Source organism: Etheostoma spectabile, chromosome 22 (genome assembly GCF_008692095.1).
Source record: "Etheostoma spectabile isolate EspeVRDwgs_2016 chromosome 22, UIUC_Espe_1.0, whole genome shotgun sequence".
Taxonomy (NCBI): Eukaryota; Metazoa; Chordata; class Actinopteri; order Perciformes; family Percidae; genus Etheostoma; species Etheostoma spectabile.
This window is the reverse complement of record NC_045754.1, coordinates 10,742,273-10,756,502: the sequence shown is the minus strand read 5'-3', so window position 1 is coordinate 10,756,502 and position 14,230 is coordinate 10,742,273. Positions and strand designations below refer to the sequence as shown.

At 40.2% G+C, this 14,230-nt stretch overlaps 1 protein-coding gene across 1 annotated transcript; it reads left to right on the top strand.

The window, feature by feature from the left end:
• The first annotated feature begins 5,215 nt into the window (after positions 1–5,215).
• insig1 (insulin induced gene 1) lies at positions 5,216–13,256 on the top strand. Its single transcript, XM_032504209.1, has 7 exons — positions 5,216–5,335; positions 5,599–5,921; positions 6,074–6,421; positions 7,713–7,837; positions 8,082–8,248; positions 9,235–9,334; positions 11,367–13,256. The coding sequence occupies exons 3-7, from the start codon at positions 6,088–6,090 to the stop codon at positions 11,394–11,396; spliced, it is 756 nt and encodes a 251-aa protein (XP_032360100.1). The 5' UTR covers positions 5,216–5,335; positions 5,599–5,921; positions 6,074–6,087; the 3' UTR covers positions 11,397–13,256.
• Positions 13,257–14,230: the final 974 nt, after the last annotated feature.

Sequence of the window (14,230 nt, the reverse complement as noted above, 5' to 3'; positions counted from 1 at the left end):
CACACACACACACACACACACTGAGGGAGCAGCTGCAATTGGTCGAAAATGACACCTGAGCAGACAGACGGGGATCATTTAGGATGCTGATTGGCTGTTGGAACTGTGCTGTTCACGGCCACTTCTAGTGTAGCACACTTCAATAGAGGATTTGTGTAAATACGCCACATACACAGCCAGAGGGGAACAGAATCCCGTACACCCATGATGTAATCCAAAGCAGTCCAATACAATAGCCCTGCAATGAAATGTTTTGTGGAGCTTAATGTTCAGTATTTGTGAGATTGTCCAAAAAGTGTTAATCCAGCATTGTAGTTTTGAGTTTTGAGTTTGTGGTGTTGATTCATCTGTTTACCAGGTTGCATGAAGTAATTTAAATTTCAATCAGCAGCACTGCTGTAGATACTACTTATCACTTGCAATTTCCTTGGAAGCAAGATAACAAACTCTAGTGTTTTCCTTTAAAGTGAAATAGCTATTAAAAAGGCGGCAGCAAGAAGGTCAGCACTGGGAAGCTCACAGATAATAAGAGAAACAGGCAGTTATCGTAACAGACATGGTGAAGGCTGTAGTAAAAGGACTACTTTGACAATTTGCAAAATGTATTATGTATACATCATGTATGTATGTGCTTTTTTGCAGAGATATAGATGAGAAGACTGATACCAATATCATGCCTTTCCATTAAATATAAAGCTGCAGCCAGCAGCCAGTTAGCTTAGTTTAGCATAAAGACTGGACATAGCTTTGTCAGACCTTCAGCTCTCTAAAATGCAAAGACATGCTGTATTTTCTGGACTTACAGCTGCTAAGAGAATGATTGCAACCCATTGAAACCACCTCATGTCTTGTCTATTCGTACATGGACCCTTTCTTTTTTGGATGTCATATATATGGTGCTCTCTACAGCTCGCATAAATGGAGCGCCAGAAAAGACTTTGGTCTCTTGGCTCAACATTGGTGAATCCTTGAAATCCATGTTGTGGACTTGTGCTTAAGCTTCCTTACTTCTACATGCGCGTGTGTTTGGTGCCGTATGTCTTATGTCTGTCTCTCCGTCAATGGCTTTTGTTTGTTTGTTTATGTGTGCGCTGGTGTATGTCTGTTTGTGTATGTCTTATTTGTAAACTGCAGACATCATTCTTACTGTTGTGTTTTTATTTGGTATTCCCCCTTCCTGTCTTTCCTCGCTATGTTTTCATGGTCCTGGGACACTTCGTTATGTTTCAGCACATTGTGTGTAATTTAAAACGTTCCAAATAAAAATGTTAGATTGCAACAACAAAAAACACACAGCTAGTGTGGCTTAGTCCAAAAGTAAAAAAATCCACCTACTGAAGTGTATTGATAATAATTCATTTTATAAGGTAATTTATTGGACTAGAGGTGCTGGTATGGATTTTTTTCCTGTTGGACCGAGCCAGGCTAACTACAGGTACATGTTTACCGTACAAACATGAGAGTGGTATCAATCTTCTCATTTAACTCTTGGCAAGAAAAGTAAGGGAGACCGGGTATCATGGCACACTTTTTCCCCATGTGGGAATTGCTCATCATAACATCTTTCAGTAGTCATTCCTACTGTATATTAAATGAAAGATTAAGGTCTTGCCTTGAAATTGGTATCAAATTTATTTTCACAACTTATTGTAACAAGAAGTAATTAACCATCAAAGACACATTGACACTGTGACAATCAATCCCCATCACGGGGTAATAACAATTAAAAAATATCTCCTCCCATTAATTTTTGTGTGTAGTCCACAAAATGACTTATGCAAAATGACCAGGATGACACGACAACTGTTTCATATCACATAAATTGTCACAGTGGTGTCTAGTGTAGCTGCAGTAAGCAGTGTGACAAGACCGCGTTCTTCCCTAAATAAGCACACTATCCAATGTTTCCTCTAAACAACCACACTAAATGCAAGTCACTGCCGTCAGATGACAACTTTTTCACTGAATACCAGAGTTTGTTTGGCTTGTATCACTGATTCAGGATGTGTTTATCATCCCCAACATATTCTTTCTGCTTTGGAGTAATACACCAATTATGCTATGCAGGAATGGGTGTAGGATCTGGTTGATGGAAAAAAAGGTGAGCTGCTCTGAAACAATTGTGGAGCTGAATACTAAAGAACAAAGGGTCTGGGAGATTGCTTCCTGGTGCCACACCCTCAGGCTGTAGATTCAGGGCCTTTATGGCACCCTTTGTTAAGCTGCTTTATACACTCGATACCTCAGAATCCTCTTTCATCTTTCATGGCACAGAGAGAAAGAGATATACTGAAAAGGTTGTGTGTATCCAAAGTACCCAGAATGCATTGAAGCAGCAGTATTGGAGAATGGAAGAAAACAACAGACAATTTTGAGTGAACTGTGGATTATTAACCCAGTGATAAAAAGAGATGGATGCTGCAAGACCCTCTATTAGTGGTTTAAACAATTTCAAAGGCTCTCCAAATGTGCAGTGTCTTTGCTCTTAGAAAGGAAATAATGCAATGATTTTTGACACCTTAACTAAAAGGAATACACAGGATGAAACTGAAACCGCTTTCGTCTTAATCAACTCTCCGAGAGGATGGATTAGGATGTCTCCCTTCATCATTTCACACAGGATTGAGGAGAGAAATTGTCAAGCTTGAGTTTGATAGATCAATTTACCAGCATGCTTTTCCTTTAGCTATAATTCAATCCCTCCCAGTCTAACAGCATAATCTATGACACGCTTGATCTGCCATTCATTTGAAGTGTCGCAGCATCCTGCTTAATCTTCCGATGTGGCGGAGACCCCATAGACGCCAGTTCCAGTTTAGCTGGTTGCTAGGAGCTATTTGCTATATGCCGAGTCATTGTCATGGTCATTATGGACACACATTAGCTTACATGCAACTTGTGATTTCAGCCTCCACATTAGTAGTACTTCTACGTTAGGTCTACGTTAGTATAAGTACTCGAAGCTAAGTAAGGGATCTAAATTCCCGTAAGATCTCACTTTTTTTATTAACTTCTTTCCATAGATCTTCAACACACTGGTTTTGTCCCTGTTGCTGGACTACTGATGTAGTGTAGCTGTTTGTGGCCCTGGAGAGCTCCTTGTAGGTGCAACCTTTTGATTTTGACCTTTTTTCCCCCTTTGTGAAACTGTGACGCTCTGGCGATTTATCTGTGTTAACCACATGGACCACTGCAACTATGATAGAGGGAATATGACTGATGCCATTATCTATGGATTGCAGCAAAGGGTGTCTCTGAATGTTGGTTTAGGACCACAACTGTGCATTTGTAAAGAGGTCATAATTGAGGATGTGTGCCATTATATCCAAGTGTCCTTTAAAAAAGCAATGGAATGAGTAAGGAAGAAAAAGAAACCTCTTCAGATGGTTAAAAAGCAGAATTTTCATTCTTTCATCATTTTTTCATCCAATAAAACATGCTGTATTTGTTCAAGCCTTTTGCAGACACCAACATCACTCTAAGCACTCAGAAATGACACGGGGGAACAAATGCAAACTTTTCAACCCTCAATATACTTTCATGCTTGGCTTGTTGGGTACAAAATAGTGAAACAGCTCCAGTGGAGTGCAGCTGTGACATTTTTATTTAACCATTCAGTTATCCCTGCCATTTTTGAAATGACATTTTCTCATTCTATTCATGGGGAAGCCATTTCAATTTGCTTGATTTGAATGCTCTGTCTGGAAACTATAATACCTACAAGATGACTTGTATATTCATATGAAAAACTAAACATTTGAAAAGAAAAACTCATTCTGAAACTGCTCTACTAGGACTGAAACAGCTCATTTATCCTTTTAAATTGTGTGGTCACATGGATAATAACATATAATATTAAAGTCTCTGGAATAAAGTATACTTCCACTACATTTACCATCACTGTTTGTCAGTTCGGAAATCTACAGTCATGCTAGCCGCTCCGGGAGACTTAGATACTTAGATGATTTGAGATAATTGCTAACATTAGCAATGCTAACATGCTGATGCTACGCAGGCATAATGTTTACTATGTTCACCATCTCACTTTTGCATGTTTAGAACAGCACATTAATGAGTGCACCACATTTCATGGCAATGGCTCCAGTAGTTTTAGACATTCACTCAAAAGCACAAATTCAAATCTCATGGTACAGCTGAAAAGTTGAGGAATCACGAAAGTCATTAAACTACATCATCCGGGAAACATGAAAGGTCCATGAAAAATGTCATGGCCATCCATGGAAAGTTCTTGAGATATTTCAGTCTTGACCAAAATGTACCAGGAGACTGACATTACCATTCCTAGAGTTTAACAGTCTGATGTGCTTGCAATGTTTCCATGTCTGTTTTCATAGTAATAGTTATAAGATGTTGGTCTTTTAATATTCCAAGTAATTGGGGCGTCCTTTTCCTCCACATGGCAACATCAACTCAGCCATAAAAAGAAGAGATAAATTCGGCAGTTGGGTTAAGGCTTTAAAGCTGAAAAACGGGTAACAATTAGCAACCAGTCCCCTTATTTGGTGCAGAAATCATTTTTGGTTCTGCATTATAGCACCACATAATTGCCAAAACAATGAATACACCACCCTGAGACATCAGCGGCATAATTACACCAAAAAAGATTTTTAATTAAACATAATTTAAAGATATCTGATTGATATGCTTTCCGTTTTTGTTTAGTAAATTCGCTGTAGGTCATATGAAGCATCGCTTAATTTTGCAAGCCAATTTGCATGAAGAAGAATGATTCATCCATGGCATTATTTTGTAAAAAGTGCCAGCAGCTGTTAAGTAAATATGATTTAGTCTGGGACTTTTTGACAGTTACATTGAAATAACTGTAATTTTCCATTAATCTCACTAGATTAAAGATGCAGTGTCTTGAAAAAAATTTCCCACATTGTTTTCCCTTTGTGTGCATGTCCTCAGGCACAGGGCAAAACAGAACAATTATCGATGTATGCTTTTTGCTGCACGTATGCAATGGGTGGAGGTTTGTTATCGCGCTGCCCCATATACACTTGGTTGGGTCACACCAGTTCTTGCAAAACATGTTTCCATGTTGTTGCCAGCCCTTGACAGAACCTTTTCCATTCACATGATCACTGATTGACATGCAATTAGCCACACCTCCTCTAACTTGACCCAAAGTTCAACAGCATTGTAAACAACAGAAAAAAAGGTTGTCCCACTAATCCCATTTACCAAAAGCTGCCTATATAAATGTCCCCATGCAGGAGACTGGAACTAGCTTGTAGAGGTGCCGCCTGCTGGATTAGTTAGTTTTTGGACAATATCTGTGAAAGTGTCAGCATCTTCTGCTTTTACCCTGGTACACAAATTTACTTATTTTTATAATTAATAATTAATACTCTCACAATAGTCCATTGTGGATCTCCAGTGCATCTGATTTTGGTAAGCTACTGAGAAAATCATTATTTATTTGGCTACTTTTTGTATTTTGTTTGTTCTTATAATATCCCACTTTTATCTTGTAATAGACCATCCCTGCATTTCAGTACAGCTCTCCAAATGCTGTTTAAAGTAAGAGGTGTTTGGCTCCTATTCAGTTCTCTGTTTCCACTTTCGCTTCAGCTCTCCAGCAGCCTCTCTGGTTCGTACGTCTGTCCCGGACGAGGGGGCGGTGTGGTGGCGCCACGTCATATCAGCCGCCGCGCTCTGATTGGCTGCCGACTCTCACCCGACACAGCTGTGATTGTTTTCTGCAGAGGAAGCTCTTGTCCCTGGTATGAGCCCTATGCAGTGGAATTGAGCAGCACTGTGTTTTTCTCTGTGTGTGTGTGTGTCTGCTGATGATGATGCGAACAAAAACGTGATTTCACCAGTTGTTGTTGTTGTAACGAACAGGAGTGGAGGTTTCTCTTTGGACCAGACCCTGAAGACGTCCTGAAATCAAGGTAAGGACCAGCCTTTTCTCAGTAACTTATTCAGTTGTTTGTGGAATCTGCAAAAGCGTTGCTAATTTATCTTTCACCTTACTACAACGTATCTCTCTACTTGAACTAAATGTAGAAATGTTGTCACAAACATGTATCAAATTCTCCTCCAGGCTAAAAGTGCCAAATGCCCAGACTAGAGGACCACTGCTGGAGCTGCTCCTGTGCATCGAGAATTGAAACTAAGCACTCGTCTGGAGCCAACTGGTTAGCATACAAAGCTGAAGAAATGATGTCCATCATCACCTCGGTGCTCAGCAATGCCTACGGCTCTCTGCACGACGTCCGGACGGCCAACCTGATCCGCCGGGGTCTCGTCCTCTTCTCCGTCGGAGCTTTCCTCGCCCTGGTGCTCAACCTGCTGCAGATACAAAGACATGTCACCCTGTTCCCCGAGGAGGTGATGGCAACTTTGTTTTCGTCTGCCTGGTGGATCCCTCCTTGCTGCGGCACAGGGGCCGGTGAGTAGACAACACGCTGGTTGGACAACAACAACATGTTGTTACTGGTTGTGGAACCGTTAGTCTTAGGTTATCAGTTAGCTGCTAAGTTTAGAACATTGGCATGCAAAGAGGGTAGGGGACACAGTGAAGTGGCTTTTTTTCATTTAAAAAGAACATGATAAGGAAGAATAAAGCCTTAACAATTTACTTAATAAGTCATGTAGGCCTATGGGTGCTAAACGTCTGGAAATCAGGTAGGCCTAGCAAATGTGAGGGTAATTTAAATGGCACAACCACACGCTGTAAAATAGTGTCATTTAAGACATAAAATGATACTTTTCTATTATTGCCACTGCTTGCAGTTACTGTATGACCATGTGGTAATGAATCACCATTCGGCTTTGTTATTGATGGGTATTATACAGACATTCCTCTCTAATGATCTACTAGTCTACGTGGTTTTGTCTGGCAGTCAGTTATAAAAAAAAATCGACTTGGTACAGATGGTAGCGATTCTCGAACTGTGATTGGCCACAACAGCCGGATACGAGGTGAGCTGCACGCTCATTGGCCTGTGTCATAACGGGTGAGCTGAGGGGGAGGTACTTTAAGCAGGAACTGGAGGAAAGAAGAAAAAAAACATATGACTATTGTTGGCTCCTCCTCCCATGTGCTGCGGGGCAGAAAGAACATGAAAGTAGCTTCATGTTTTTACAGTCAGTTGACATTAGTCTCTGCCAAATGAATGTGTCTCGTGTCATGTAGGAACTTGTTTAAGGTCTTCATTGTGTAAACTATTTGCTTTCAGTAGGCTGATCAATAGGCCTCCTTTACAGTAAAAGCTGACTTTTTCAATAATGAATCATTTTAAAAGAAAACAATGCAAATCAATACCTGGTTCTTGTTTTTAAATTGTTAGAACACTTAAACTGTGTTTGTTTTATGTGATGGTAAACTGATTATCTTTGGGTTTTGGAGTCCTGGTCCCACAAAGTAACTGATTTGAAGACATTACCTACATGGCTTTTTTATTACTTAATTGACAATATAGATTAGGGTGACAGGAGCTCGACATAACATACAACCAGGAATTACATCAAAAATAGTCAAACAGCATAAAAGAAAAAGTTCAAGAAATACAAATCTATACTCTTTAAAGTGTAGTCCATACAGTTGTCTGAAAGAGACTAATTATGGAAGTGCATGTTCAGCAAATGAAACAATCCCACACAGCAGCTCCATGACACGAGTTTCCCAAAATGTCTGCTTATCCTTTGTAATTTGGGTCTGTTTGTTTCCGTCTGTACAGCTGTTGTCGGCCTGCTGTATCCCTGCCTCGACAGCCATTTGGGAGAGCCGCACAAGTTCAAGAGGGAGTGGGCCAGCGTCATGAGGTGCATCGCCGTGTTCGTTGGCATCAACCATGCCAGTGTTGTATCCTTTCAAGGTCGTGCGTTGTAGATTCTTTAACATAGATTTTTTTCAGTTTATTTTATTATGTGGAACATGTAGGGTTCTATCTATAATTTGGATGGTATCTTAAAAAAAGCAACAGGATGTCTTGCTTCACCCTTAAGAAGAGATTTGCCCCAGCAGGTTGTACAAATATTTGAGTAAGAACTAATCCCATGCTAGCGTCATACTGTTTGGTTTTGTCCTTAATTGGCCTGTATCACAGAAACTAGACTTTGCCAACAACGTGCAGCTCTCCCTTACGCTGGCAGCCTTGTCCTTGGGTCTGTGGTGGACGTTTGACAGATCTAGGAGTGGCTTTGGTTTGGGCATCACCACTGCCGTCCTAGCTACTGTGTTCACGCAGCTGCTGGTCTACAACGGCGTCTACCAGTAAGTTAGCCATAACTTTCATTATACAAGTGGAACAAATGTTGTCAAGGCTTTCCCTTTAGGGGAAACAAAACTGATGCTGTCTATGACGATTAATCACTAGTGCTTTGTCATGTCTACTTTCTGGTTTCATGTTACACTCACAACAAAAACTATGCTGGTTTAAGAGTTAATTAAATAGCTGTGAGAGTAAACTTCTAGGGAAGTAGATCAAGTATCGGAAAGTACACCCACCTGTATGATTTACCTCAAAAAACATGTGACAGATAACGCTTGAAGCACCAAGTTATATTTTGGGAAGTCCCCTTGTCTCTGGGAGTCTAATTAACAGGCCGTCTAACAGGCTGTGGTGGCATATCATCAAAAATACAATGCTGAGAAATAGGGTTGGGCAGTAACACGGTATACCGCGGGGTCTTAAAAATAGCAGTGGTATCAGTTTCAATACCGGCATTAAAAAAAATGCAATGCACTTGTATAGGAGACAAGGATTAAATATGAAACAATTTATTTAATGCTTAAAAATGCTTGAGAGAGAGAGAGAGAGCGGCAAACCGAGTTACCTGGTCTCTAGGAAAGGGAGAGTTGTTTCAGTATAAATGTTTAGGATTCAGTTTCTGAACGGTGTAAACACAAGCCGTATACCGCGGTAAAATAGGGAGGAGGTTTTGACGGTATCAAAATTTGGATACCGTCCAACTCTACTGTGCAATAAAAAGAGACTGATGATCACGATAAGAGGATCAAATGACAGCTACAGCTCCTGCTGACTATAAGAGGTAGACACAGAGGAAAAATGAGGGCAGATTGTTTGTTTTCACCACACACAGGTCATTGGCGTTTAGCTTAGTTTGGAGGGGAATGGGGGGTTATTTTGACACCCTCCAAAGAGGCCAGAGGTCGGGCTTAGCTATAGAAGAGCATCACTAAACCTGTTCAACACCATTAAGAATTATTTAATCATCTTAATTTTATCTCTCTTTCAGGTATACGTCTCCAGACTTCTTATATGTACGCTCCTGGCTCCCATGCATATTCTTCTCAGGCGGTGTTACCGTGGGAAACATTGGACGCCAACTTGCCATGGTAAAGTCGGCAACTATTTTAGAACATGTAATCTTTTAAGCGTCAAAGATATTCAAGTTTAAGTTTATTGTTCATCTGTCAAATGTGCCGTGCAGTAAATATCTTGGTCACAGTTCTTTAACAACCGACTCTAGGAGTTCCTTGTGAAAAAATGTTTCTGTGAGAGAACAAACATCTGCATATATGTCGTTGTAACCTCTCAAATATTAATATAGATATTGGCCTTGAAAATTCAGCATCAGTCTGGCTCTAATCAATAGTTCTCTTCAAGACACCTGGCTTCATACAATGAGCCCTGCTATGTGTTAGCTCTCTCAAGAACAACAGGACCAGAAGCTGTTTTTCTTAAGTTCCAAAAATGGCAACAAAGTTGAAAAATGTATCCAAATCATGCAGCACAATCCAAATGTTTTAGCGACAGCAATCAAGCTTGGGCCTCTAAATTTTAGCGTTGATCTTACTATTTGTTAGTTGTTTTTGCCCTTCTCTTAAAAAAACTTTGATCGCCAAACATTGGTCTTAGATACAGTGTTAAGAGAAATAATATTTGCATTCATATGTATTTGATATTTCACTACATTTATTATTTCTTAGAATGTGCTTCAGTTTTAACCATTGGGTCAACTATTATTTCAAACAGCGCCCAATCCGTTTTAATACTGTAGTTATTAGTGGAATGCCACTCTTGATCCAGAGGATTTCCCAATTTGCATTGATTCTTATTCAGGGGTAAACACCAGTGATTCTGTGTGATGTTTTTAAAAGGTTCGGTCTGTCATATTTGCACGAAAATACCCCTTCTCATTTATCAGCATCAGCCTTCAGAAATCGGTATCTGTTGAACTTGAACTCCTCTGCTCTCTGTCTAAACTGTGGAACAGACTTCAAAAGACTCCTCTGCACCATACTTGCTTCATTGGCAATTATTAAGCTGAACCACAACAGGCGATAAAATCGTCAAAATGGTTTAAAGTCCATTGGACGCCCCTCTTCCCTCATAATTATCCCATCAAGGCAGCTTTGATGTCTTCATTTAGCCTGTGCCCAGAAGCCTCACCTCATTCTGTCTGTAAAGTAAGAGTCCTGTCACTCCCTCAGTTTGACTCAAGCCAAAGCATGAAAGCAGATTAAGGGCTGTTGTTTTTCACAGTTGTGGCGAGACACAGAGCCAGTCAGGACTCGGCTGACCAGAGGGCCATTTTGCTACTGGTTGTTTTTGTTTGTGATGAGGCCTGAGGAATGTTGGCCCAAGTTGGCGCTCGTGGTTTTGTTTTTCCCTCTTTCGCTCCAGTGGGTCACTGATGAGAAGGATCAGAGGAAACATGAATTCATTTCCTTAAAGAAACTAAGATATTTTTGGAGGTTTTTTTTCTTTCTTTCTTTCTTTCTTTTGTGTTAAAGCTAGTTATAGTGAAGTTCAGTTCACGAACTGCCGATACCTTTTATATTTGAATATCTTTAGAATGTGTTGTGATGTGTAAAATGAGGAATGAACAAAAGCAGAATGCAATTTTCCCATGTAGAACCAGCAGTACTCTCTTCCTTTTTTTTACAAAAAAGGAAAAAACTCTTCTGAATAAGGGGAACTGAAAGAAACATATTCCTTTTTTTACACATAACCTTGACACCCATAATAATCCTGATTTGTTCATAAAACAGCAACACATATTTACTTAAAAACTACTGATTGCTTAAACAAATCTGGAAATTGTCCTTAAAGTTTGGCTCAAGAAGCAGTTTTGAGTTTACAGGAAACTATGTGAATCATGTCCTAAAATAGTCACCTGAGGCCGTTTCCCTGTCATCACAACATAACAATAGTTTGATAACTTCTCTCATCATGAGGATCATTAATCTACTTTAGTTCTTACAAAAAAAAAAAGGCTTTAGCAACAACCCAGAAGCTCAACTTGAACCACTTTATTTACTGCATGGCAACTCTAGATATTCTAAAATGCATTTCTAATTGCTGCATTACTTTAAATTGATTAATATGTGACTAACCCTGGACACCTTCTCTGTCTCCCTTCAGGGTGGCATCGAGAAACCCCACATGGACTGAACTGTGAAAACACAGAAAAGCAGGCGAAGGACAGCCAATGTAAAGATGGACAAGTTATATGAAAAACGAGAAGAATAACAGGAGAAAAAGACTCATTGTTTTGACTTCATCCTTTGTTCTTATAACAAAGTGCGGGTCAGAAAAGCCCCTCATCTAACGTGCCATGTCCTCTGTACCTCCTTGTGGCCAAACAGCCTCTCCCTCCCACCTCTGTTCTACTCAATTAGCATTAAGGCTTCCTTCACACCAGACAGGAGGACAGTGTTTGCCTTTTTTTGTTTGTTTTTTGAAGTGAACGGTTGACCGGTTTGATTTTCTCGCTGGAAGTGCGTGTCTTTCTGCAGTTTATGGAGTGGAGGCGTGCATGTGTGCTTTAGTGTGGATGCATTCTGGTCTTAGCGGAGAAGACTGTTTTGTTTTTAGCCTAAATATATAATGATCATAAAAGGGAAATGTTGTATGAATGAGCAAAAAAGGAAATGTCTTCACTCAATGCAAAGAAATGCATTCAGTGGCCTCAGTTGCGTCACAGGAGCCCAGGGGAGATGTATGTTCCCACTCAAACCAAATTAAGTATTTATTTTGCATGTTTGTTTTTTTTGAATGACCCCAAACCAAATGTACTGTAGGGTTGATAATGAATGTTGCTTCCCATTTTGAAAGGAAACGTTGGAAAGTTACTTTCTGGCTCAGAGTGAGATGAGAAGATTATTGCCACTCATATCTGTACGGTGTGTAGCTAAAGCCGGCAGCAGGGGGAATTGTATTGGTACATATTTACCATAGAGATGTTTTCCGCTAACACGTTTTAGACAAACAGAAAAGAGTATTGTTAAGTAGGGAGAAGGAAGCATTAGTCAAAGCATTAGTCTGGATTGAAAAACAAAGCCATGTGCATTTTGTTTTGTTTTTATCAGCAGAGTGAGGAAAGCCACCACGGCGGACCGTGTTTTTTGGAAGAATGTACCAGGAGTATACTACAAATACTTTTGCCAGCATCTGTCAGCCACTGTTAACTCAGTTAAAAAAAAACACTTTACAGTGAGGTTTTGAATTTGTTACCAGGTGTTAAATGTCTTTGTGATCATACACACTTCCCACTCCAAAGTCAAACTAGCGGTAATAGGTTGGGAACATACACCGGGTGAAGGAGAGGGCAGGACATTATTACTTAAGATTTGCAATCTGTGATTGCCTTTGTATTATAGAATGTAGTGCTTTTGTCACTATAACAGTTTAGTTTGATCATTTGTATAAACATAATGACATTATTGCTCACGTATAATGGCTTTCCTATGTAAACAGACAGGTATTATTATCATACTAGACCTACAGTATGTTAGTTAGCGTTTGGGGGGTCTAGAGGATTAAGTGCAATCAGAGTATACATGAGCCGATTATTCTTCCTTATTTATTATTATTATTTCTGACAATGGCTAAAAACAAAATTATAACTTGTAAGTATATGCAGTGTGGATACTTCAAAAGAAAGCAATAACATGTTTGTTTTGTGTGTCAGAGATTACATGCCTTCAGAGTCTATACCAATGACTCAACAGAGAGACGACATAAAAAATAAATGTATTGTGTCAAACTGTTGTACAAAAATCTCATTTAGTTGCACCGTCGAAGGAAAGCTGATTTATTTTTTCAAAAACCTTTTTTCGCGGCAGATCACTTCAGGTTGGATTTGCTTACATTCAGGTGTGTTAAACTGAAGAGGAAGCTTTATTTTTTTTGAGGATGTGAAGGACCTTTTGTTTTAATGTTTTAGAGTTTCTGTGTGTCTGATATTTCAGCGGTGTTCAATCATTTTTGCTACCATGGATTTAGGTGAAAAATAAAAACACCTGATAAGGATATCTGCCTATAGTCATTACTCGCATATGGGACTGGATTAAGGGATTTACAACTAGTTTATGATATATGAATAGAAGCGCTTTGTGTACGGTACTGACATATTGATACCATCTGTAAAACCAGAAATATTGAAACACTCTAGCTTCCCAGTGATATAAACATGATACCAACATACATAATGGAGCTGAGCTTCAGCCATTCCTTCTGCCTTTGATTACTAGACACTAGCCTAATTATACGTCTCAGCAGCTTCGGTAAAACAATGGCACTCTGATTATTTATTTCTGGGTGTCAAATGCTGCCGCAGCTCAATTGCTCCACAGCTTTCTGCGGTGCTGATGATGGCATTTGTTGTGTCTGCTGTCACGGCCAAGTTGAATGGAGGGGACATTCTTTTGTCCGGGTCTCTGTCAGTCTCCAGACCCATTATAATGTATTCAGCTGCTACTTCCCTCTCTCTCGCCTCTCCCCATTTCTGCTCCCCCGAAAAATCCCTGAAACTACCCCCCACCCCTGTGTCACTGGGATCATGAGGAACTGCCCCCACCTCTCCTCCCTCCTCTGTCTACCCCCTCTCTGAACACGCCTTTCTGGAGGGCAGACTTCTATTTATACCTAGCGGGGGACTGACAGTTAACCTTTTGCTCGGGGGGAAATTTCTGGGAGTGAGGCCAATATCTGTGGGCCATTCTGAATGAACCCCTCGTTCTGGGAGGCTCTCTATACATCTATGTATCTCATGTATCTATCTATGTATCTATCTATCTATCTCTCTCTTTCTCTCTCACTCTCTCTCTCTGTGACAGGTCAACGATCCAGCGCCACACGCCACTTCTCCTCTCTCCTTCCTCTTTCAGTCTCTTCTTCTCAGGCAGAATAATTGGCTGGGCTTCAGCCTCCTTTCATTTCCAGCCACAGCAAACTGAAAGACTCCATTAGAGCGCCTCCTTATTGCCAAAAGTACCCCAACCCCC